Genomic DNA, 23,430 nt, shown 5'->3' with positions numbered 1-23,430 from the left:
AAGGGTGAGAAAGCAGAAATTACAACTTATTATGGGTGATAATCTTATGACACCAATTTATGATCTGATTTCTACCTATTGCCACTGAATGTTATTTCTGTCAAAATAGCACATACAGATACATATTAATATAGGAAGACGATTTGATTTTCTTACTGTATACAGAAAACACAAATTCAGGTATTAAAAACATAATATTCTGAGTTTGTGGCCAGTTAGTATCTCCCATGGAACAGAAATGCTCTCTGCCCTGCATTACACACCAAAGACAGAATAAAATACCTCAGAACAGAGTTGTACCATAGACTTCACAGAATGATCTTCCCTATTCTTGAACTTTCTCTTAAACAGTGCAGGTTAGACATGCAAATTACAGAAATTATGAAACCTGCCCAAACTTTGTGAGCTGGATACTATGGTCAGGTCATAAAATTGGTGTAGGAATAATTAGAGTAATAAAACTATACTACATTTTAAACCACTCTATCAAGTGAGGTAAATAAATTCTAAGTTATATTTTTAAATTAAACACATACTAGCATCTTAAGTCATCAGTAAAATCGCACTATAAAAATGGATGTACAGTTCTGTTTAGTGTTTGCTAATGCCAGGTTTTATACTCATTATTTAACATCCACTGCTGTCTAATGTGACTCCAGAAAACTGGCTGTGCTTAGAGATTGATATTGTTTTGAACCCACACTGTATGGCTGAAGGCGGTTTTCAAGGTTCTGTAGCCAGTCATACAGGAATATCAGTAGTTTATCACTCCTGCAGAAGATTCCATTCCAATGTACTTACATAGACTAAATATACAGATTATCAAAGATTTTTCTATTAAGATTTGTATCTTCAAAAAATATGACAACAATACTTTTGTAAAGTGATTTCATCTGCATTGAACTGAACACAGGTAGTTTCACAGATCACAACTAATTTACAGTATAATAAACCAGAAATCTAGTATTGCAAAATTAAATTGTCCAGAAACTACCTACACACAGGTAGATCTACTTGTTGTGAATATCCCACTGTTTATTTCATGGCAATATTTTCCACATTTCTAAACTTCACTGCGAGACTTTAAAAGATGTTATCTGCTAAGTCAGAGCAAGGTGGAACCTTAGCAATAAATATAAGGAGTTGAACACAGTAACAAATACAAGAAAAATACCCCCCAAATGGTCTGGAAGTTAGACCCAGGGAGTGAGGAGTGGGTAACAGCTGATGTTGACTCCCCCTCTTAGTAAGTGTACCTGAAGGTGGAATCACATTAGTTAAGAAAGTAACAGATTTTGGGTGCAGTGTGTTTGATACATGAGAAATTATATTATGTGTTCTTGTTAATATAAATTGTCAAGAGAATTAGCAGAGCAGAATAATTTAAAAAAAAGAAAAACCCCAACAGAATAATTCATAGTAAATATATCTGTAATTTTTCTCTCTCTTTTTTAGTGTTACCTGTTCCACATGTATGTTGGCGTAAGAGCTGGTGGTGGCATTGGAGATGAAATTGAGGATCCTGCTGGAGACCCTTATGAAATGTATCGAATTGTCTTTGACATCACATTTTTCTTCTTTGTCATTGTTATCCTATTGGCCATTATTCAAGGTACCATCACTTACCTTAATAGACATTCTTCAAAATTAGTTCATCATTGTAAAACATATTTATGTCTGAGGTAAATTTAACAGTATTGCTATAAAGACTTATTTCTGAGTTTATAAAATCATTAATTCTGCAAGTAAGAATTTTATATTAATTCATACATTATATGCCTTTTCCCAAGTACTACACAAAGTGTAAGGAATGTAACTTACCTGGGTTGCAGTGTTTATGAACACTTTTACTGCTATCCAGCAGTGATGAAGCTTGTGCAGGATCACTGTTCTCCTATACTAAGAATTTAAACCTGGGAGAGCCTTGCTGAAGACACTCTTCCCACTTTTAGCCTGGAATCACCACAGCTGGGGAATGGAGACTTTCCTGTTGGAAAGGGTAAATGACATGGAGAAATTCACCATGGCCGCATAGCCATTTCCTCATTTCTTTAGAGGTTGATTTACAGTTGTAATTGGTTTGCAGTTGTGGTTTACAGCAAGCAAGACCCCTCTTCAGTGATGAGCAGCATTCAACACTCATTGCACAAAATCTCTAAGGCTGTTAGGAAAAAACCCCACTGTTTTATGGCAACCTGGTGGCAAAGAAAAAATGTAACACATCTATACAGAGGAAAAGTTACAAATGTCACAGTCCCCAGAATGATCCAGTTCTTTTCTTAAAATGTTGAAAGCAGAGGAGTAATGCTTCAAATGTGACACAGACTCACAAACTGGCCAAGGTAGGCTGGGGGAGCAGAGCTGTCTTTGTTGAACAAGACTTGGGATACAAGAGTTTCATGAGAAGAAGAGTGAAAATTAATTTCATTCATGGGAACAAAAAAAGACGAGTTTATGTAAGGTTAAATGGACTATAATAAAGCCCCAAAACGTCTTTCTACTCTCAAGAGTATGTACAAACACATTAAATCCTAGACAGTGGAGGATGCCTGACTGACATTACTTGCAATATGAATATTGCTAAGTACTGAAGTGTTGCTACTTTTCTATTTTAAATAGGTCTGATTATTGATGCTTTTGGTGAATTAAGAGACCAGCAAGAACAAGTGAGGGAAGACATGGAGGTAGGAAGCACATTACATTTTTCATTGCTCTTCTTCATCTAGATTGTCACCAATTAGAGCCTTTGAGTTAAAATTCATCTCTAACCACAACTTTTGCTTTCAGACCAAATGCTTTATTTGTGGAATCGGCAATGACTACTTTGACACAACCCCACATGGTTTTGAAACACATACTTTGCAAGAACATAACTTGGCAAACTATTTGTAAGTACATTTTACAATTGGAACTGTGATAAAGAGACCTGTCAGATGTAGTGTAATTTAGGTGCACACATTGCTGAAAATCCCAAGACAGAATGCTATAAAACTGAGGAATATCTCCTCTCCTTTCTGGTCTCTGCTCCACTATTCCACACTGCTGGTTATCTTTGAAGTGCTCACCTTACACATAGGTACCTTAGTAGAATGAGACCAGAAGGCATATCAACTCCTTATTCTGCTGGAAGGAAAGCTAGATATGGGGAAGGATAGCAGACAGTTCAATATGTTGCTTTAGTTTGGGAGTTTTGATTGTGACTTGGAAATGTTGACGAGATCACAATTTGACAAAAAAGAAAACCTAAACCCAAGCAAAGCAAATAAAGGCGCTTGTAGAAAGTTCTTGAAAGATAAGCACCAAAAAATAATTAACAACTCTGGTCCTATAGTTTTTAGTGACACCTTGAAGCACTCAGGAGCTATACATGTTTAGACTATACCTGACTCCCAAAAGAGTGCTTTTCCACTTTCATTAGTAAATATAGAGCAGACCTAAGAGGATATTTAAGTTACTCTTGTTGCTTTAGTTACAACTACAAAGATAACTAATTATATGAGCATTGTGCCAGCAGAATGAAAGGAGAGGCAGGTGAAACCTTATATTATTCTGGCTTTCCAGTACTGCATCTGAACTTCTTTAAAAAAAAAAAAATCAATTGCCTAATGTGATGCAAATTTCCATTGATAGCCATAGTTTTACCAGTCTACAACATCCAAGCTTTTCTTACTATATTGAATTGCTTAGTTGGTACATGAGAACCTCTAATTTACTGTAAGTTAAAAATGGCCATTTCCTTCATAATAGAATACATAGTGGACAAGGTTACCCTTTAATTAGACAACTGCTAAAATCAGTGTACTTTCCTTCCTTCACAATGAAAGCACATACTAAGCCTAATTCCAAATGCACTGCATCGAAAGTATCCATGTGTAGTATTACCTCTAAGCAGACCACACTTCGTTTTCCACAATCTTCCTAATTAGTTCAAGCTCTCAACATTTGACTGAGCACAGGTGTTGGGGAAGCATAGGCTCAGCCTGCGAGCTGTATACCAGGAGTGCTCAGAATTCCTGGTGCAGCTCAGTATTTACCACACTTCTACTTCCCATGCAGTAGCCATAGTAACTTCTTCCAAGGTGAGATATTGGAGCATATGTGCACAGAATTTGGCATATGCCTAATTCAGGTATTGCTCCTCACACTGAAACGCAGGAAATGCTAAACTGCATTTTTCTACAGATTTTTTATCTGTTAGCGCTTCCACAGGAAACATGCTTCAGGACAGAATTTTCTCCTTTAAAATAAGCACTTTAGATGTCTAGCAGTGTCATTGCTTTGCTAGTTGGCATAATCTTCCTCATATACCCCAGACTAGAAAAGATCAGGTAGAGATGTTATGTTTCCTGCATTAATACCCACTTCATGGGCTTGTTTCAGGTTCTTCTTAATGTATCTAATTAACAAGGATGAAACTGAGCATACTGGCCAGGTGAGTAGAAAATAAAACTTAATGGTTTTTCTTAAGTTTATCTTTCAACATTTTTATCTTCTCAAGCCTCGTAGCTGTGTACCAGCAGGTGGAACTGATGTAGCACTGAGAAGTGGGGATGATGCCACTCTCTCCAAGAGTCTACTGCCAGTGAAAGAAAAGAAGGGTTAAAACAAAAGGGAGGGGGGGCATGCTGCCCCCTGCTATTTCACCCAGCAGTCAACTCTGTCAGAAGTCAGTTAGTTACTACTAATCTTACTGTCATCTTATCTCTGAGAAGAAAACCCCAAATGCACCAGGTGTAGTTTATTCCCAAAAGGCTTAAGTGGTTAGGCTACTATATTTATAGTCAAAATCTATATATATGTGTAAATAGGTATTTGGGTGTCCATATGTTTAGCATTGTTAAGCCCTAAAGGTAAATAAATAAGACAATAACTAGAATTTAATTATATCTTATCTCTAATAAGAAGCTCTTAGGAAAACACTACAAAAGTACCTTTGTTTTCCATTCAAAGCAAAACACATTTGCTTATATACAGATTTATGAACAGGTTTGCTCTGATATAAATAGATTGATTAATTTATACTTAAGATATTTTACTAATAGACCTTGTATTTCAGTAGTACTGAATCAAAAGGAGTATAAAACTTTTAAAATTATTGAGTTACAAGCTTTTGAGTTCCAGTGTCTTTACAGTTCTACTCCATGGTAGCAAGCACAGTATGTGGTTATTGTTAGAAGTTTATCTACAGCACTAACTGCACTGTTAAAATAAATACTCTTTCTCCTTTTCAGGAATCATTTGTGTGGAAGATGTATCAAGAAAGATGTTGGGACTTTTTCCCAGCAGGGGACTGCTTCCGTAAACAGTATGAGGATCAACTTGGCTAGTATCACAAAAGAAATTATTTATTCATGAACTGCTAAGATCCAGTATACAAAAAAAAATGAATTCTGTTCTTTTCATGGTGTAATTTCACAGCTTGTATTTGCTTTAAATGTCTTTAAAGTTCAAGACACACATAAAATTTGACACTATTTCAGAAGCTTTTTGTACCTACCACACATGAAACAGGTCTTTTGTTGGCATTCTAATTGGAAAAAACTATGCCAGATTAACTTAAGCCTTCCAGTTCAAACATGGCCTAAAATTATAACAACTTTTTAACCACATCATTACCTGGTGTTTGGCAGTACAGTTGAAAGGGCTAAAAGGCATCTTAATTGCACATTTGACATTGAAGAACTTGAACATCAGAGGCCATACCTCAGAAAAAACAATTCAACTAACTGCTGTCCAGTTTTTCCCCACGGTATTTGCTAGTCAATGTATTAAGATACAGTTTGAAAAGCTTTAAGCAGTTAAAAGGAAATCATTTTCAAACACTTTGTCAACCTTGAAACATTAAAGTGCCTTAAAACCTCTGTAGACATAGCTATGCAAACTTTTTATTTGTGTTCTAGACGAACAGACCCATTAACTGTATTGCTTTTCTGTCCTTCTGTATCAAATTGCACTTGAAGTTTGTTTATATCCTACCTTCAATAACAGCTTATTAGATGCTGCTGTTAAAAGACTTACACTGTATAAAAATGAACACAATCTAAATCTTAGGCCAAAATAAAACAATGCTCTATGGTCACCTGCAAGTAGAAGTTGCTAGGATTATGCATTTTTTTTCTTTTAATAAAAAGTGCCCACTGCAATAAAGTATTATAAACCAAATATTATCATTGCTGTCATCTTTCCCATTTTTCTACAATATGGAGTTTTGTGACAATAGTGACTAAAAACACATGTATTCATTGTTCATCCACAGCTTTATTTTAATGATTACATTGAGCAAGTACAAGCTGAAATAACTGTTCTCTTTGTGCAATGTAGCCTGCTTCTTTAGCAAAGAAAACTATAATTTCATCACAAATTTTAGACCTTTCTAATAATATCATTAGTCTTCAACAGTTTTCAATCTCATCTAAATTAATTCTGGTTGCACAAAATTCTAAGTGCTGGCAAAGATAAACAGGCATTTGGCATACAGAGGAAAGGGAACAACAAGGAGACAAAGAAAGATTCAACTTTCTATGTAATGTTTGCTATATTCAGTTATTCATATGAGGAAATCTGAGCTTCAGGAGATCATGCTGTCCAGCCAATCTTCAAGCTCTTCTTCAGTAACATCTTTAGATGTACATTGCTGTTGCTGTGATGTGTTCTTGTCTTCAGGCATATCTACTTTCAAAGGCTCTAGAAAAGTGAAAATAACAAGATTGAAAATCTGGAAACAATTCCATACTACCTCTCTCTCCTGCATTGTTTTGCTTTTAATGCACAAGTGACTGTATTTAAACACAATCTCTCCTTCTTGAAGAACAGAGAGTCACGTTCCAAAAATAGTTTCTATGCTAAACTTAATTTTGTAAGATCAATGCTAGTAAAATTTGAAAGTAGCATTTAGGAGAAGCCATCAGAAATAGCTGTCAATTCTTCTGTACACTATCAGCACAGTGAACTAAGGGCTGATGAAGTTACATGAATACTTTATCTTCCCTGCAATAAAATTCCCCAGCAGTACACTTTTTAAAAAAAATTTAAATATTTGCTAAATCATAAGTCCAATGCTGTTTTGCAGAAGAATTTCACTTAATGTTTAAAGTGAAACTGACACTTGTTTAGTAAGAAGTTAAAACTGACAATGAACAAATGGGTCAGAACACAGCCCCAGAAAGATGAAATGCAGTGTGACAGAGATGATGATAGCAGTACTGTTAACTGGCTAATCAAAAACTAAAAAAATCACCAAACCAGAAAATAATGGAAATGAAATAAGGGCACGTTCGGGAGAAAACTTACCATTTTCCTTACAATCCATTTTCAAATCTTTCTCAGTTGATACACTGCAGGATAATGTACCTGATGCAGGTCTATTTTCTGTATTAATGGGAGCCTCTAGATTCAGGAGAAGATCTAGTTCTTCATCCAAATGGTCAGTGTCTTGATTTGATAGCGGATGGACTCTCTGAAATGATTCTCTTGCATTTGTCGTAGAGCCATTTTTACTTCCAGGTTCTGATGGAGCAACAGAATTACCAACAGGATGGGAGACCAACATGGTTTCACTTTGAGCCAGAGACTGTCGAAACAGCTGTTCTCTCTTCTTCCCATCTTCAAAAATTTTAGATTTCATCTGTGGGATCTCTAGAGGTGTTGATGCCTAAGAATACAAAAAAGGACTTGAGTCCTTATAATGATTATCTATTATTACTATTCTGTCCAATTTGGATTATAATTAAAACTTGCTATATTTGATCACTTAAGAAGTTACAGAAAATTTGAGCAGAATTGAATTCAGAAGTAAAAGGAAACTAAAGTTATCTTGATACTTTTACAAAATCAAATGCAAAATACAAGCTCCTTTTATCACTTATTACAGAATATGAGATTGTACGCTAACACTGATACTGACAGAATCATAGAACGGTTTGGAAGGGATCCTAAAAATCACCTAGTTCCAGGCTGCCTGCCACGGGCAGGGAACCTTCCACTAGACCAGATTGCTCAAAGCCTCATCCAACTTGGCCTTGAACACTTCCAGGGATGGGGAGTCCATAGTTTCCCTAGGAAAGCTGTTCCAGTGCCTTACCACGCTTGCAGTAACAAACTTCTTCCTGAAATCTAATCTAAACCAAGCCTCCTTCAGCTCCAAGTCATTTCCTTTGTCCTATCCATACATGCCCTTTTGAAAAGTCCTTCTCTAGCTCTGGTCTGTAGGCCTGCTTAAGGTACTGGAAGGTGCTGTAAGGTCTCCCTTGGTGCCTCCTGCTCTGCAGGCTGAAGAGCCCCAACTCTCAGCCTGTCTTCACTGGAGATATGCTTCAGCTCTCTGATCAACTTTGTGGCCCTCCTCTGTACTCATTCCAACAGATCCATGTCTTTCTTGTGCTGGGACCCCAGAGCTGGATGCAGCACTCTAGGTGGGATCTCACAAGGGCAGAGCAGACAGCGAGAATCACCCACCCCAACCTGCTGCTCAGGTTTCCTTTGAAACATGGCATGCATTGCTGAGTCACGTTGAGCTTTTCATTCATAAACACCCCCAAGTCCTTTACCCCAGGGCTAGTCTTAATCCTTCTGTAAGGGTCACACTGCTTGGACAGCTGGATCCTTTCAAGAATTTTGGTTTTATATTTAAGTCTCACTGGCTCTTTCACCCTTACATTAGTATTTGCTTTTTCACAGTCTGAAGGAACACATTACTAATATTGTTGCTACCTCCCTCCTCCTGACACTGGAGAATAAATGACATTTTCTTCACCTGTACAATTGACAGTTCTACCTATTAAGACTGATTCATGGAAAAAGCATGTATGTTGATATTAGTTATGTAGAAGATTAAGTCACAATTAAAATAATTAGCAGGAAGAATGTGAAAGCACTTAGAAAATTTTGGTGCAAGCTTTTAGCAGCTGCTAGCAAGAGAAGCAAACACAAAAATAGTGGAATCATTCCATGTCAAACACTCTGATACTTAGTTTCAAATCTAATATGCTGCATATCCAGAATTTTGTTTAAGGCCAAATAAGCACACAAAATATGCTAATAGAGGGGTATCCTGCATTACATGCCACTCGACATGCCAGTCTAAATGAATCCATGTACTTACATAATACGTTCTACTTATGTTTGAAGACTAATCATTTTTGCATACATTGTTTCTCTTAAAATATTTGCATTTTCCTGTGAAATTTCACAGCATTACCTGCACAAGGTCGGCAGCTACATTCAACCTCAGATGTAGAGGCAATTCCTGAAGGGCCTGGACCAAAGACTGGCAGTCAACAGAAAGTGCAGAGAACTGAAATGCAATTCAACACATAGTACATTTGTGAAAAAACACAAAACAACCAACCAAACACAAAAACATCCACCAACAAAAACCCTAGCAATTTTAATGTATTATATTCCCCCGTCACACACATTCAAGAAATCTAATGAAATACGCAAATTAATAGTTTAAAATACACTTTCATGAAGCAGTTTGGCTAAATAATAACATATAAGCACCTAAAATGCAAATGATCATTTAAGGTTAAAAAACAAGGTATAAATTGAATGCTCCTTAGAAAATACCTTGCAATTCCAAAGTAGGAAATAGTTCAGGAACTTGACAATGGCATAAGAAGCTTTTCCAACTGAAACATCTTTTGAACTATGAAGCTTTCATGCAGTGTAAAATGCCATTCTTTAATGAGTTGCTACTATTTCTGAAGCAATCATCCTGTGTAGCCAAATTTAATGCCTAAACAGGGCCTTTGTATTATTTCCCTATCTTTTCAAATGTTTTGATACTTACAAAAGCTACAAAGTATATAGTTACAAACATTTCTAAAATTACACTCAAGAAAGATATGCTACTCCTGCTAAATGAGAACTTGTTAGTGTGACAGGTATTGAAGTTTCCTTTTCTCTTGACCCTTTTTTAAAAACAAACTTACACAAAATGGACCAGCAATATTTGCAGTTTCTACAGAACAACCCAGATTTCAGTAGTTTTAAAACAGATTTCAAGCTCAGAGTACAGCAGAACATTCTGAGCACGTTCACCATAGATAATCTGACAAAGATAAATCTGATATCCATCACATATTTTAAAATCTGACAACAAAATGCTTAAGTTCAGTCTACACTCTCATTTTCATGGAAGTAGAGAAGTTGCTTCCAAATCTCACTTAGAGGGACAAGTTTGTCCCTCTCAATATGATATAGACTGGCACAGACATTTAGAAGTCCAAATACTCATAAATTAGGAGAGTTTTGTGACATATCGTAAGAGATTTGTCAAAGAAATTCATAGTGCTTCCAAAAGCCAGTCAACACCTTTTAACAGGCTTTTAGCAACTGCACATGTAGTAAGAATGAACATCAAAGACATAGTGAGTTCTGACATTATATTTACAAAATTAAATGTTAAAAATAAACAATGCAGTTGATTTAACAGTTTCTTGTATTCAAATTCAGGTTCTGGCATCCAGTAATGAGAATAAAAGGACCAAACAAATATCTGATGTAAGAATTTTTCTTCTGCATTAGGAAATTTATTTTACAATGGATTAGTGACCACCATCAGAGATGATTCACTGGTGCAAAGTCTTCAGCAAATAATTCTTGTTGCCAGCAATAAACTAGATCTTCAGAAAATCCAGTTATTTTGACAAATATTAAGGATCAAATATAACTTCTGCATGGTTGCAAAAGAGAAGGAAACTGTATGAATCTGATAACACAAAAAATTCTAAAAAGTATAATTGAACAACATTTAAGTGCATTTTGGAAGAGCTATGTATACTTGCAAAAATATTAATGTGAATGAACATTGCAAATGAAGGTAAAAAAGAGGAGATAGGGAAGAGGAGGAAAGGTTGAGGATAAAGGAAGTAAAGGAAGAGAGGAATTCTGAAAAATAATAGAAGAAGGAATTTGCTATCTAAGTAGAGATTTCTATAACAGTAGTGTTGTAATAAAAAGTGAAGGGATCAAAGCAGTATTTAATAAATTATGAACACGTCATGGCAGATAGCATTATTTGGTCAAAAAAACCCTAGAAGCATACTTTGTTGCTGGAATTCCCGTTTTTTTCACTGAAAAATCCACACGACTAACATCTGTTTGCTTTTTCAACTGCAGACCATGTTATGAAACATTTTTATTGCATTTTATCAATATGCAATGGTGCAAATACAAATATACTTTTTGTAAAAACGAAAGACGGTATTCTTAATAAACTGAAATTTTGTTAGTGTTGATGTCACTGTGACATTTCCATTCCACATCTGAAACTGATGCTTTGGCATTGCTTTCTACAAAAGATAGTGAGAAATGTCTAATCTTTTTTTGTCTTTTTTTAATGTCTTTTCTGCTTTATTCTGTTTCCTCATAATCAATTTACTTCAGTTTAAAATTCTCTAATCCTGTACATAATGTGTAGACAGTCAAAGAACTAGAAACAGGTGAGCTAAGAGGCAAAGGCCAGGAATTTGGCAAATGGTATCTAGCATGAAAATTAAACTTGGATCTGGCTTTCAGGGAAAAGAAAGATGGGTCAGAAACAAAAAGAAGATACCAGGTTGAAGACCAGAGACAATGTGAAAAATTAGATAATGCTATGAAATGATCTGGGACAGCATTCTGGATTAAAATAAGAAATCAAAGTAAGGGTAACGGTGAAAACATGCAGTTTCAGTCTGCTCACAATGGCTTTAGGCAGTCAGGAATTAATTATTGTGTTCTAATCACCTAAATACTATAATAAAAAGCCTCTGAGGAAGTTACAAAGAAATTAATATTTGGGATACTGACATCATCCTGCACAGTACGAGCAGAAGAACTGGTAAGAAAAAAATAGTCACTGAAAGACTGTGTTCCACTAAGAAACAAGTGGTGGTTTAAACAAGTGCTGCATTGGGGTTTATTTCCTCATTTTAATTTGACTTTGCAACTCTAAAATACCTTTAAGTATCACTTCCCAGGGAATAATTATTGTAATATTTTAGAAAATAAATAGCAAATCTTTAAAATTTGAATATATGTGGATGTTACAAGAAATACTCAATCAGAGTTTCATAGAAATTTTAAGAAAAACCTGGAAGACAAAAGCATATATTTTGCAAAAATTTAGGTGACTTGCATGAGGAAGACAGCTGCAAAGATTGAGACACTTTAAGGTATCCTGATAGACAAAACAGAAGACTTCTATTGCCATGCTCCTTTATATTCAGCATAAAGAATTCATATACAAATAATCTAGTTGGTGCACTAAGTTTCAACCAGAGGATATGAACTGTTAATTTGAAGGAACTAGAATGCTTCATAGTCCATTATATGAACATACTCCTACAGGTTTTGTTATAGTGATTCTATTAAACACTTTTCTCTTGAATACAGCTCAAAAAGGAAGGCTAAATTTCTCTGTCAGTAAAGTAAAGAGACAATCCCTTATTTTCTCTTCACTGGAGGGCTTTCTTGTTATTTCCTCCCAACATGACTTAAAAAACCTAGCCTGCTGCTTTGATTAGTATTCAGTAGAAAAAAAGGACAAGGCCCAAGGACAAGAGCCTCCAGCATTAGAGAGAAGTTGATAAAAATATACATAATAAAGAGTGTTATTATTGTATCAACAATTTGTTGCCGAAGGCACAATTACCTAGATATTCTGTCCCAGGTGATTATCTATATAAAATCACTTGACTGATAAATCTGTTACCTGCCTATGGCATATACTTTCTTTATCCCATTCCTTCTCGTCAGCAAATCGAAACTGTGTAAAGGAATCTCCTAAAGAAAAGAAATAAAAAATATATTTATTTTAAAAAGGAATAGCAAGTTTTCTCTGAAGTTCCCAACTCTAAAGAAGTAAATTCAATAAATAAATCTCACCTCTTCAACAAATTTTCATTTGATATTTAATATTAATGCTGCTTGTATTCACAATATTAAACTTATTTATGGCAAACTTCTATAGGCCTTTTGCAAAACAGTACTAAAAAAGGGCAACAAATACAAAACTGAATGATGAGGTGTTAGGTGCCATGGCAACATGTAAGGTTTGCATTCAAAAGTCCAATTTGGACAATTTTGGACAACATACTAGGAATACACACAGTATTCACCGAGTGAATTTCTTATTAACAGCTTTGAAAGTTCTGTATATAGACTTTCTCTTACCGACATGCAAATATTTCTAAAAATGGATTGCAAATATTTTTAAAAATCACTTTGTACAAGCCAAAGAAAGACTTCCTGTTGTCTGGTAGCTATATTCTCTCTCTTCCTTGAACTAGTCCCTCCTCCAGCACATCATCAAAAAAAGGCACTGAACCCCAAATTCCAATTCACATGCAAAAAGGACTGAATTAAAAGAAAGCCTTAAATAGGACTAATTAAGTTAAATACATAACCTTAATTACAGGATCTTCTAACCTTCTAACATTCCTGTAAGCCAACAGAAACTTTCTCTTACTATAAGGGATATTGGATTATCATTTTGCTTGAAATGCCTTTTTTTTTTTTTTAATTTTGCTTTTATTGCAGCACAATGCTGTGTTACAAAAGACAGACCTACTAATTTATTTACTGAAAAAAAACATTCAAGAACTCCAATAACTCAAAAAAATCAGTAAGGTCTGTGACAGAGGAAACATGAAAGATTAGGGTTGAAAGATGATGGCCAAAGGTATAGAGTAAGAGAAAGCTAAGATGTGCCTTCTTAAACTGCAATTAAAAGATAAATAACTGTTTCGGGAGTTCTATTAGTAAAAAAATAAACATGCTGAATTATTATGTGAAGGAGATGAAATTTGATCCTGAGAATTAAAGAGCTACTAAGTTGGTCAAGGGTCTGGAGAGTCTCTCTTTTGACAAAAGGCTGAGGGAGCTGGGCCTGTTCAGCCTTGAGAAGACTGAGAGGGAACCTCATCACTGTCTGTAAGTATCTGAGGGGAGCGTGCCAAGAGGCTCTTCTCAGTGGCACCAAGCAATAGGACAAGAGGCAATGGGCAGAAACTGATGCACAGGAAGTTACACCAAAACATGAGGAAGAACTCCTTTACTGTGAGCACTGGAACAGGTTGTCCAGAGAGATTCTGGAGTCTCACTCACTGGAGATATTCAAGAACCATCTGGATGCAGTCCTGTGCCATGTGCTCTGGTATGGCCCTGCTTGAGCAGGGAGGTTGGAAGAGATGACCCACTGCAGTCCCTTCCAGCCTGACCCATTCTGTGATCACCAGTAAGTCACTGAGATTTCTTCCAACAGCTCTCTCTGAAAGAGAATGAATGCTCTAGAGTTTACAATGGCTTTACCAGCAATTGATCATCTAGCTTTCATTTGGCTCTCAACATCCCAACTGCCATACATACCTTTGACAATTCCTGAATCATGCCCTTAATCCTGCAGTCAAAATCCGAACATATAATTTGCCTTCCCCCACATGGCTTTTTTATATTGTCTGCCTGTCCCAAAATGTAGGAGAGTGCAACCTTTCAGCAATTTTGGTCAATAGTGCAAGCATGAGCTGGCTTCTGTTTTGCAAGAAAAATGAATAAGCAGCAAAATGGCATAGTAATTGGCATATTTCTTTACCAAATAATGAGAAATGAGATACCTAATCATCCTTCAGGTGGAATTTAAAATTTATTGGCCGTGAATTTTTCAAATTTTTTTAGTATCTAAAGTGCATTTCTAGTTCATTACATTTCATGTATGGTCTTTGGGTATGCAAATGTAGTTGTATACTAGTAACACTGAGTACCTGGCACATCCATCATCATAATTTTCAGAACCATTACAGGAAGAAAGTAACCTTCTCAGCTGAATATTTGTATAGATATTTAAGGCCATTACCATGTCCAGCTCGAATATGCATTTCCCTCTTTTCATTGGTTTTATCCAACACAGCTCAGCAGTATTGTGCTGATATACAGCCTTTACTGATCAGCTATGTTTTGGTTTACATTCAGTGTCTCCCGAGATTTCTGTTTTGAAAACAGCCATTGTCAAATAGTACAAGTACCAATAATTAAAATTAAGCACTGAAATTAACAATTAGATATCTAATAAAGCAGCTAATTCTACAAATGTTCAGTTCATACAGCACAAACACCAGGTTCCATGGTGTTTCTAGGAATGCTCAGCAGTGTGGAAAAATAAGACCCTCTATCTTTATGCATCTATCTGCAGATGCAAACACTTAACTTGAGCACTCACAGTTGTCTCACTACTGAAAAAGGCACCTCCCTCTTCATTGCACACAGCACAAGAGGAAATAAATGCCTCTGTTTCAAAATATCTAGAGTACTGCTAATACATAATAACTAATTCTGAAAACCAAAGAGATACAGATATAGTCCCCTGATTTTAAAGTGGGTAGGAAAACGCGCAAATTAATGTTTTAACACCTCATATTTTAAAGGCTCTATTTAGTTACAGATGCAAAGAAGATCTACGGAAAACAAAATGGTCCTCAAAGTCTTCCTTTGAGGCATAGGTATAGGCATAGGTACTTTTCCAACACCCCAACACCGCTCTAGTTATTGCTCACACTGCATCACAGAGTAGTTTTCTCTACTCTTATAAAAGAGTAAAATGAAACAAAATGATTACTTAAATGCTCTCAGTATCTGAGAATGATCAGATGTAAACTAGCTAAATCAACCTACTTCATCTGGAAAACCCACTGGGATCAAGGCCTGGTTTATGATCGTCCACACTCACAAAGTTGGTAATGACAGACTCTCAGTTTGATATTGTATTGCTGAACTAAGGGGTATGACTTAAACTGTAGTTTAATTAGGCTCTTTAAGTAAGTTAACAAAGCATGTTTTTCAAATGGAAAAGCATAACTACAATCCACAGTAGCATATTTAATGCAAATTAGGGCAATGAGAATGTTAATCTAACCAATTATCTTTTCACAAATCCCTTTACCCTCAAAATAATCTCCTTTTATGCCATGAATAGTAATCAAACCACTTGCAATAACTCTGAGTTCCTTTCAACATAAAAAAATACTTTTCTTCATGTGAATATTTTTTATGTTACCTACAAGTACCATCTGGCCTTCAAATACAGAGTAGATTAAAATAATGCACTCAAGTAAACCTTACACATGGTCTTTGGTAACAGTCATGATAAGCCTTATATTGTTTATTGTTTAAAATGTGAAATTATTATGAAAATGGCAGACCCAAACCACCTTCCTTTCCTACCACTCAAACATATCATAAAGCTAAATAAATTTATTTAAAGAAAATGTATCTTTCATTTTTTCATTAGCTCAATTACCTTTTCATACAATTATTCATTGAATAGCAGAATCCAGCACATCCTACCTGCAATCTATAATAAATATTTTCTAATTTGTGAAATTTAAAGTCTAAAAAATAGAAAAAATTGAAGAAAACCAGTTTCCAGTATGAAAAATTCCATCAGTGGAATGATTTTGTTAATTTAAAACTCTCTCAATCACATAAAACCTTACTGAAGACAGAGGAAAAAGACTCTGTAGTCTTAGAGATGAAATTTCACATTGGAGTGGAGAATAAGAAGGAATTTAACATGATCCTTTTAAGATTGCCATGGCTGTAAAGAAGTGCTGCAAGTGCAAATATAATACTCTAAACCCATTTTTTAAATCATATCTCTCTTTTAGCCCCCTTTAGGTACTGGAAGGTGCTACAAGGTTTCCCCAGAGCGTTCTCTTCCCCAGGCTGAAATTCCCCAATTCTTTCAGCTTATCTCCATAGGATACTGATACCAAGGATATTTGTAACCTGCATAAACTGTCAAACTGTAAAGGATATTTGTAACCAGATTAAAAAAGAATAATATTCTAAATTATTTCCTTGGCACAACCATGCAGCACTGCTAGTCACATTTTAAAATAAAAACATTTGACCAAACAGCAGGATTATCTGACCAAGGCTAAATGATGTCTTCAAAATTTTACAATGTGTCACAGATAAAGGAGTGAGAAGGAAGGATCTTTGGAAACCAGTGCTGGTTCTGGAACAAAGAGTGTCTGTTCAGGAAGAACAGAACTAATTTAACACATAAAGGAACTGCATCCTATTGAAATCAAGGAGAGATACCAATTTTTCAAATGAGAAGCAGGGTGAAGCCAACAAATGCCAAAATACAGAATGGTTCAAAAAGAAAAAAAAACCCTACACATACAAAAAAATCCCCCACAAACCAAATCTCTTTATTAAAAGCTAAAGCAGAGGCTAACAAGAGCCAGGAAAACCAAAGAAATAAAATTATACTGAAGAGGTTCAGAAAAACAAACAGTAGTACACTTGCTTCTTTATGAATACCAGGTGACTAAGAAATAAGACAGAAGAAACTGGAATGCCTTTAAGCCTTTAAAGCTTTAAAGACCTAAATGACTGCACAAGAATACTGGGAATAGTGAAAGGGAAACTGGGGAAGACAATGCAATATCAGCTGAATGTGTCTGATGGACAAATTAAGTAGAAATTAAATGGCTATGCAAGTAAACATAGTATTTTGGGGAAGAGTCAACATGGCATGTGAAGTTCTGCTGCATGACCTAAGACAACTTCTTGTAAGAAGCAAAATATCATGCATATAAGCAGGATCTAGTTCATATAATTTACATACATTTCCAAAAGCTCTCACTGACATCCCACTCCCTTTCCCACCCAAGAACTTCAGAGCAGCAAAAAGAAGAGGAGGCTTTGAATAAATAACACCTTGAATTAGGAAGAAAAGAGTAAACTGCCAATTTTCACATTAAAAGAAACAACCCGTGCAATACTCTGGGGTCATAGCTGTTTAATCTCTTCCCTCAATTAAAACAGAAGAGAAAAAAAGAGGAGAAAATGAAGTAACAAAATTTGCTGATGATACCAAGCTTTTTGTGTTAGTGCAGACGAAGGTAGGCTGTGAAGAATAACATAAGAACTCCGTAAGATTGAGAAAGTGGATTTTAAAATGGCAAATGAAGCTCAATACCGAAAATGTAAAATGCAGCAATTCTCCAAGGAAGTTTAGAGCTGACCAACACCATTCTGAATCAGAATCTCAGTGTTACACAGTGTGCAAAGGAGCAAACTCTTTGGAATTCTTAAAAAGGCAGGAATGAACAACACAGAGAACATGACTACATCACTATCCTGTATTACCTTGAATACTGTGCAGAGTCTTGGTTTCCCAAACCTCAAAAAATGTAACAACACTAGAAAAGGCATAAAAGAGATTTTGGATTGGAAGCAATTTAGTACCTTAAGCCAAAGGAGGGGAACCAAGGGAACATAACAGAGATCTAAAAACAGGAAAGGCATAAAAAGGGCAGATGGGTACTAAATGCTCATTGTCTCTTCTCACCTAGAGGCAGCAAAAGAACCCAGGAGGTAACAGACTCAAAACAAACAAAAAGCGGCAAATCTTTATAACTTGAAGCTGGGTTGTGGGACTCCGTGCCACCAGATGGTGCAGACAGCACAACATGCAAGGAGGGATATAGGATAACTATTTCTAAACACAAAGATTGCACATCTGGCTCAGCAAGTCCCTTAGACATAAACTGTTGCAGGTCAAGAAAGTATGTGGGAACGTAGCATATAATACAGTACATTCAGGGGCCTTAGCTCAGGGGTCTCCAGATGGACCTTGGGTCTGCTTCAGTAGAACCAACCCTAAACTAAAGCAAATGGCTATTTTATATATACCTTTAGAGCTCTACCCTTCTCTTAATTGGCTATCTTTCTGCAAGAAAAATAAGGAGGAAAAGAAGGTAATGCACAAATTTATTTTTAATCTGTAGCTAAGTGTTCTTTCAAGTCAATGCACATTTGTGTTTTCTGGTTTTTCCACATTTCCTTAAGTTTATCACTATTTTTCATATGTAATTTTTAGTAATTAATTATTATAGCTTTTGGAATGTTGCAAAAATGCAAAATATTAAACTAAAATGCATCGAACAAAAACGTATATTCAAAATTTCTCTCAGCTACAGTAGCCTGGTTATTCGTAAGTACCAATCCCATCTCCTCTATTATTCACTTTTTTTACTGAATAAACAATAAAATTATATTTAAGGTTAAAGTTACTGATTTCCCCATAGGTAAGCTTAAGCTTTTCATTAAGTTTAAGCTAGTCACCTTAAATATTTACATTTTTTCCTGATGCTTTATGACATTTTCTAGTGTCATTTTTTTCAGGCGACTAATTTATAACATACTTAGTGATTTTTAAATGTCACTGTAGCCAGCTTGCAATGTTAGAGAAAGTATATAAATCCACAGAGCATACTGTTTTTTGAGCAGTATTATTCAAGAAGGCTGAAAAAAAAAGGAAAAGATTGCTGCATAACTTAATAATAAAAATGAAGCTTAATTACTGCATAAATACACAAGACCAACTAAATTTGTGATTCTTCCTAGAGGTAGGGACAGAATCTTGTTTGGGTAAAAAGGAGAGAACTCATATATTTTGATAAGCCTGGATCCAACAGAGGAAAAATTAGCTTAACAGAAGAGTTTGTGACCTGCACGGACTGACAGTTTAAGGGAACTAATGATCTTTGTGAAGACCCTGTGTTCTCCAACACCATATAAGCAACTAATGTCAGTACACCTCATGTCCATAGCGGGAAGCAAAGCTGAAATTCAACACTGGAAGAAAATAAGAAATGGCAAGGTTCCCACCCACAAAGAAAGATTTGCATAACGTCAAACTGCAGAACTGAAAAGAGGAATCCATTTGCATTTGCTGGAACAAGGTGCTCTTATATTCTGCTTGTGGGGAGAGACTCTTATATGTCTGCTTGTGGGGAGAGACATCATGAAAAGAAAAGTATCCAAGAGGAACAACACTCAATCAGAATGAAAGACAAGTCATCCCAAAAGATCCCTGGTTTGCCCTGCCTATTGACAGGAACCGCTGTGTGGCAGCCACAGAGAATGGGCATTGAAGGGTGAGGAAGAGGGGAGAGGCATGCACTCCTATGCATTCTAGCAAGCAAAATTACTGCCTTGAGGCCTTGGGGCAGACGGTACCACTAAGCTCACACAAGCACTTTAAAAGCAAAATGAGAGCTTGGATGAACAGTTTAGTTTTTTACAGAAGTGAGGTTAAAGCTGAAACAGCACCCTTTGTTGATACTTTAGACTGTATAGCTTGCAAATAATTCATCATCCTGCTAAGAGTTGATTATTTTGAGTAGTTAAAAAATATATCCCATAACGGATGACAAAACTTGTGCTGTTTGTTAGGGAGGTTTTGATTTTTTCTAAAGTACACATAAGACCAATTTTTACAGTGTTTCCAAATACAACAATAAAAATCCAAATAGAAGAATTTTCCGACTATATAAAACCAAATGAGCTTTCAAACTTTGCCAAAAACTACCTAGATTACTGGTTATTAGAAAGCTCAGATTCAAAACTCAGTTGCTAGCCCAAACTTGCTCTACCCTACTAAGCTCCCAATTTTTTGGTAGAAGACTCTTTCTCAGTTGTTAGGAACCTGAAAACTCTTCCTAATTAAAGTTTAAGTAAAATACGTGCTTCAAAAGCACAATAAAACTACTACTGTTGTTTAGATATCTCACGTCATGCTAGCTACAAGAAAGAACAACAGAAACTGCATGTTAATAGCTTTTGCTAAGTTGCAGAATGGCACTCTGTGGCCTAGGTTCTTTGTCCGACTTAAGAAAAGTTCCTCACAATTATTCTTTATTAGGATTATTGTTCATTGTACCTCCTGTGTAAACAGTGCACACAAACATATTGGTGCATTGTATCTGGGAGGTGAGAACATCATTGGACCAGAGTTATTTTTCCACTTTTCCATCTAAGAGAACTTCATACCTAACTGTCATGCAGTTAGATATAAACAGCTCTTAGATAGCTAAGACTGGTTGTATTGCATAAATTTACACTAGGATTACTACTGTTTTCTGTAAGTCGGTTGTCAGAATATTTGGTCTGCAAACTTCAAAATTCATTACATAGCTTACTTGTCCAGAAAATGCAGGAATATATAAAATAAGACCCCTTTATTCCACATTGTACCTCTACCAACAAAAAACCTATTTTTAGAAAAAGAATCCCCGAACTTCCATGACAGTAATCTTGGAGCAAACAAATGAACAAACTTAATACATACTTTATTTCAACCTGCTTGCTAGTTTTTAATTGCAATAATAATAATCACTAATTGACACAATTAGAGAAAAAAAATCTCGTATCTGTAGTCCTTACATGCCACACAAACACTGGAAAAATTCCTTTTCTTTATTTCTCCTCCCTCCAATTTTTAGAGTAGATAAATCATAGAAGTTAACAATAGATTTGACAGTTGAATGTTCAAGCTCCCATTTTAAGCATTTGAAGCCAGTCTTAATTTTGAATGGTAGGTATAAATGTTATTTGATACCCCTTACATTATTAGAATTTGATAACAAAAAATATTCCAGATTTTTCTTAGTGCTACAGTTTGATTCCTTACTCTTTGACAGAACAGAATATAACTGTATGATTAATAAATATGCTTTATGATGCTGTTCTGACTATTTTTAATACCATCACATCCAAATTAGTACTATCCTTCCCTAAAGCATAATTCACTATTCATGTAGGTGGTACATCATGCTCTATGGGACTATCTTTCAAAAGTATTCATAAATTATACACAAATGTGCAGGCCTAAAAATATTCAAGGACTTTGATACAGTGAGTATGAAGCTTGGCTGTCTTGCATTTATGAGGGGTTCTGCAAGATATATGAAGTCATAGTACTAACATGAGCTTGCAAGATTTTTTTTAATGAAACAAGAAAAGTAGCTTCAGAAAAGAAGACCGGAGGATTTTCTTCTGAAATTTTAAAATTACAAGGATTACAATTAGCAAATAGTAAATCTAGTAAAGCTCCAGTTGTATAAGCATGCAAGAGCCTGGAAAGCATTTCTTTGTGTGTGCAGGTTACTCATACCTCTCCAAAGACAGTAGTGGATTAACTTACCAGAGAGTTCTGAACATCAAATTAAAATTAACAGCAGAGTGGTAAATACTCACTTGTGGTGAAAAATACAAGCAAACAGCATACTGGATTTGCCTTATCAAAGGCTCAGAAAGCCATTACATTCTTGGTCCAAATTTACAAAAGCGTGCTTTTTAAAGTTATGATTATCTACAGTGGCGTTTTCTCATTGCTACAGAGCAATGGGAAATTGCTCAATGGTCAATGCAAAGTTTCAAAACCCATATTAGAAGAAAGTAAGAGTTCTTCTGTAAAGTGAAAAAAAGAAAAATAATTACTTACTATCTACAATTCTTTGTGCCATGCTGAAAGGAAATTGTAGCCACATACAAGCTTCTGCTCATCTTTTGTATTAGGTATGTTGAGGGTTTCTCTAACAAATTTATCATAAGTAAATAAACATTGGGTTAGCTCAACTGAAAACACCAGTACTCCTCATGCTAACCTCTGCTCTTGTGCCTTCGTGTTGAACATTCTATATTCTATAGCTTACAATGCCCCTTAGCAACAAATCCTGTAGCCTTCTTATGTAAGCTCTCCTTGTATGGTAGTGACAAGACCTTCAGCTTTCCCACAAATTAAGAAATGAGAATTGTTGGTACAGAATGGAGAATTACAGTTTTCTGGATGACAAATACCATCTGGGCTATGTATTTACCACTGACACACAGTGTTTTGCAGGTCTGAAAAATGCAGAAGTATTGATTTTTATTTAATGATTTTCTGTATTCAAAGAGCAGAAAATTAAAATGTGCATTTTAATGTTGATTTTGAAATATTCATTCGAAGATTCTATTTTCCATCACACTATTGACATACTATTAAACAGCATCATAGCAATATCAAAGTTCAAGTTTTAAGATATTGAAGACCGTGACATATCTAATAATGGCTAAATTGAAAAATCATCTGTATCCCAGCTATTCACTAGACATATTTGCTTTCTGTTGTTGTTTATCTGTAGTGTTTTTTCTATGATCTAGTTATATGGAGTTAAAAAAAAAATGGCTTGCCCAACTTTGGCCCCCAAGGACATTACATCATGATTTATTTTAATGTCATGCTAAGGCCTCCCCCACCTAGTCGTTCATCCACCATTCTGCTTGTTCTAGCCCTGTTTATGGGGTTTCTTTTATATTTTAACCTTGTTTAAATCTATTCTTCCACATTTCTGATCATGATTGTGGTACTTTAAGTCCCTCTAGTTTACTTGAAACATAAGCAGGTGCTAATCAATGAATTTTTTACTTTAGCAGGAATTGGTCTGTGAATCATGCAGAAAAGTACTCCTTACTCTCAGCTCTGCCTTTTCAAATTGCATTGCTATTTCACTGTGCACAGAAATATGCATGACATTCTCAGTGTTTGATTTAATTCTGAACATGCATTTCAAAACAAAAGGTTACAACATTTTTCTTTTGTTCACAGGAGTT

The 23,430-nt window shown here is 35.5% G+C and overlaps 2 protein-coding genes across 15 annotated transcripts in view; one reads left to right on the top strand and one right to left on the bottom strand.

Annotated features, from left to right (window-relative positions):
• Positions 1-6,162, top strand: part of RYR3 (ryanodine receptor 3) — a 201,778-nt gene extending 195,616 nt beyond the window's left edge. For all 14 annotated transcript variants that reach the window (XM_042047577.1, XM_042047585.1, XM_042047581.1 and 11 more), the window contains 5 exons: positions 1,456-1,612; positions 2,620-2,684; positions 2,788-2,888; positions 4,381-4,432; positions 5,232-6,162. In XM_042047577.1, coding sequence (XP_041903511.1) covers positions 1,456-1,612; positions 2,620-2,684; positions 2,788-2,888; positions 4,381-4,432; positions 5,232-5,327 — 471 coding nt within the window. In that variant the 3' untranslated portion in view covers positions 5,328-6,162. The remainder of the gene's footprint in view (positions 1-1,455; positions 1,613-2,619; positions 2,685-2,787; positions 2,889-4,380; positions 4,433-5,231) is intronic.
• Positions 6,163-6,238: 76 nt separating this feature from the next.
• The window catches only part of AVEN (apoptosis and caspase activation inhibitor), a 90,626-nt gene continuing 73,434 nt past the window's right edge, over positions 6,239-23,430 (bottom strand). The window contains exons 3-6 of the mRNA XM_042047589.1: positions 12,698-12,768; positions 9,197-9,292; positions 7,291-7,651; positions 6,239-6,684 (exon numbers count right to left, since the gene is read on the bottom strand). Coding sequence (XP_041903523.1) covers positions 6,569-6,684; positions 7,291-7,651; positions 9,197-9,292; positions 12,698-12,768 — 644 coding nt within the window. The 3' untranslated portion in view covers positions 6,239-6,568. The remainder of the gene's footprint in view (positions 6,685-7,290; positions 7,652-9,196; positions 9,293-12,697; positions 12,769-23,430) is intronic.

Source organism: Corvus kubaryi, unplaced genomic scaffold (assembly GCF_017639235.1).
Source record: "Corvus kubaryi isolate FWS band 111438036 unplaced genomic scaffold, C.kubaryi_AGA036_p1.0 66, whole genome shotgun sequence".
NCBI lineage: Eukaryota > Metazoa > Chordata > Aves > Passeriformes > Corvidae > Corvus > Corvus kubaryi.
This window is presented reverse-complemented; position numbering and strand designations above follow the sequence as displayed.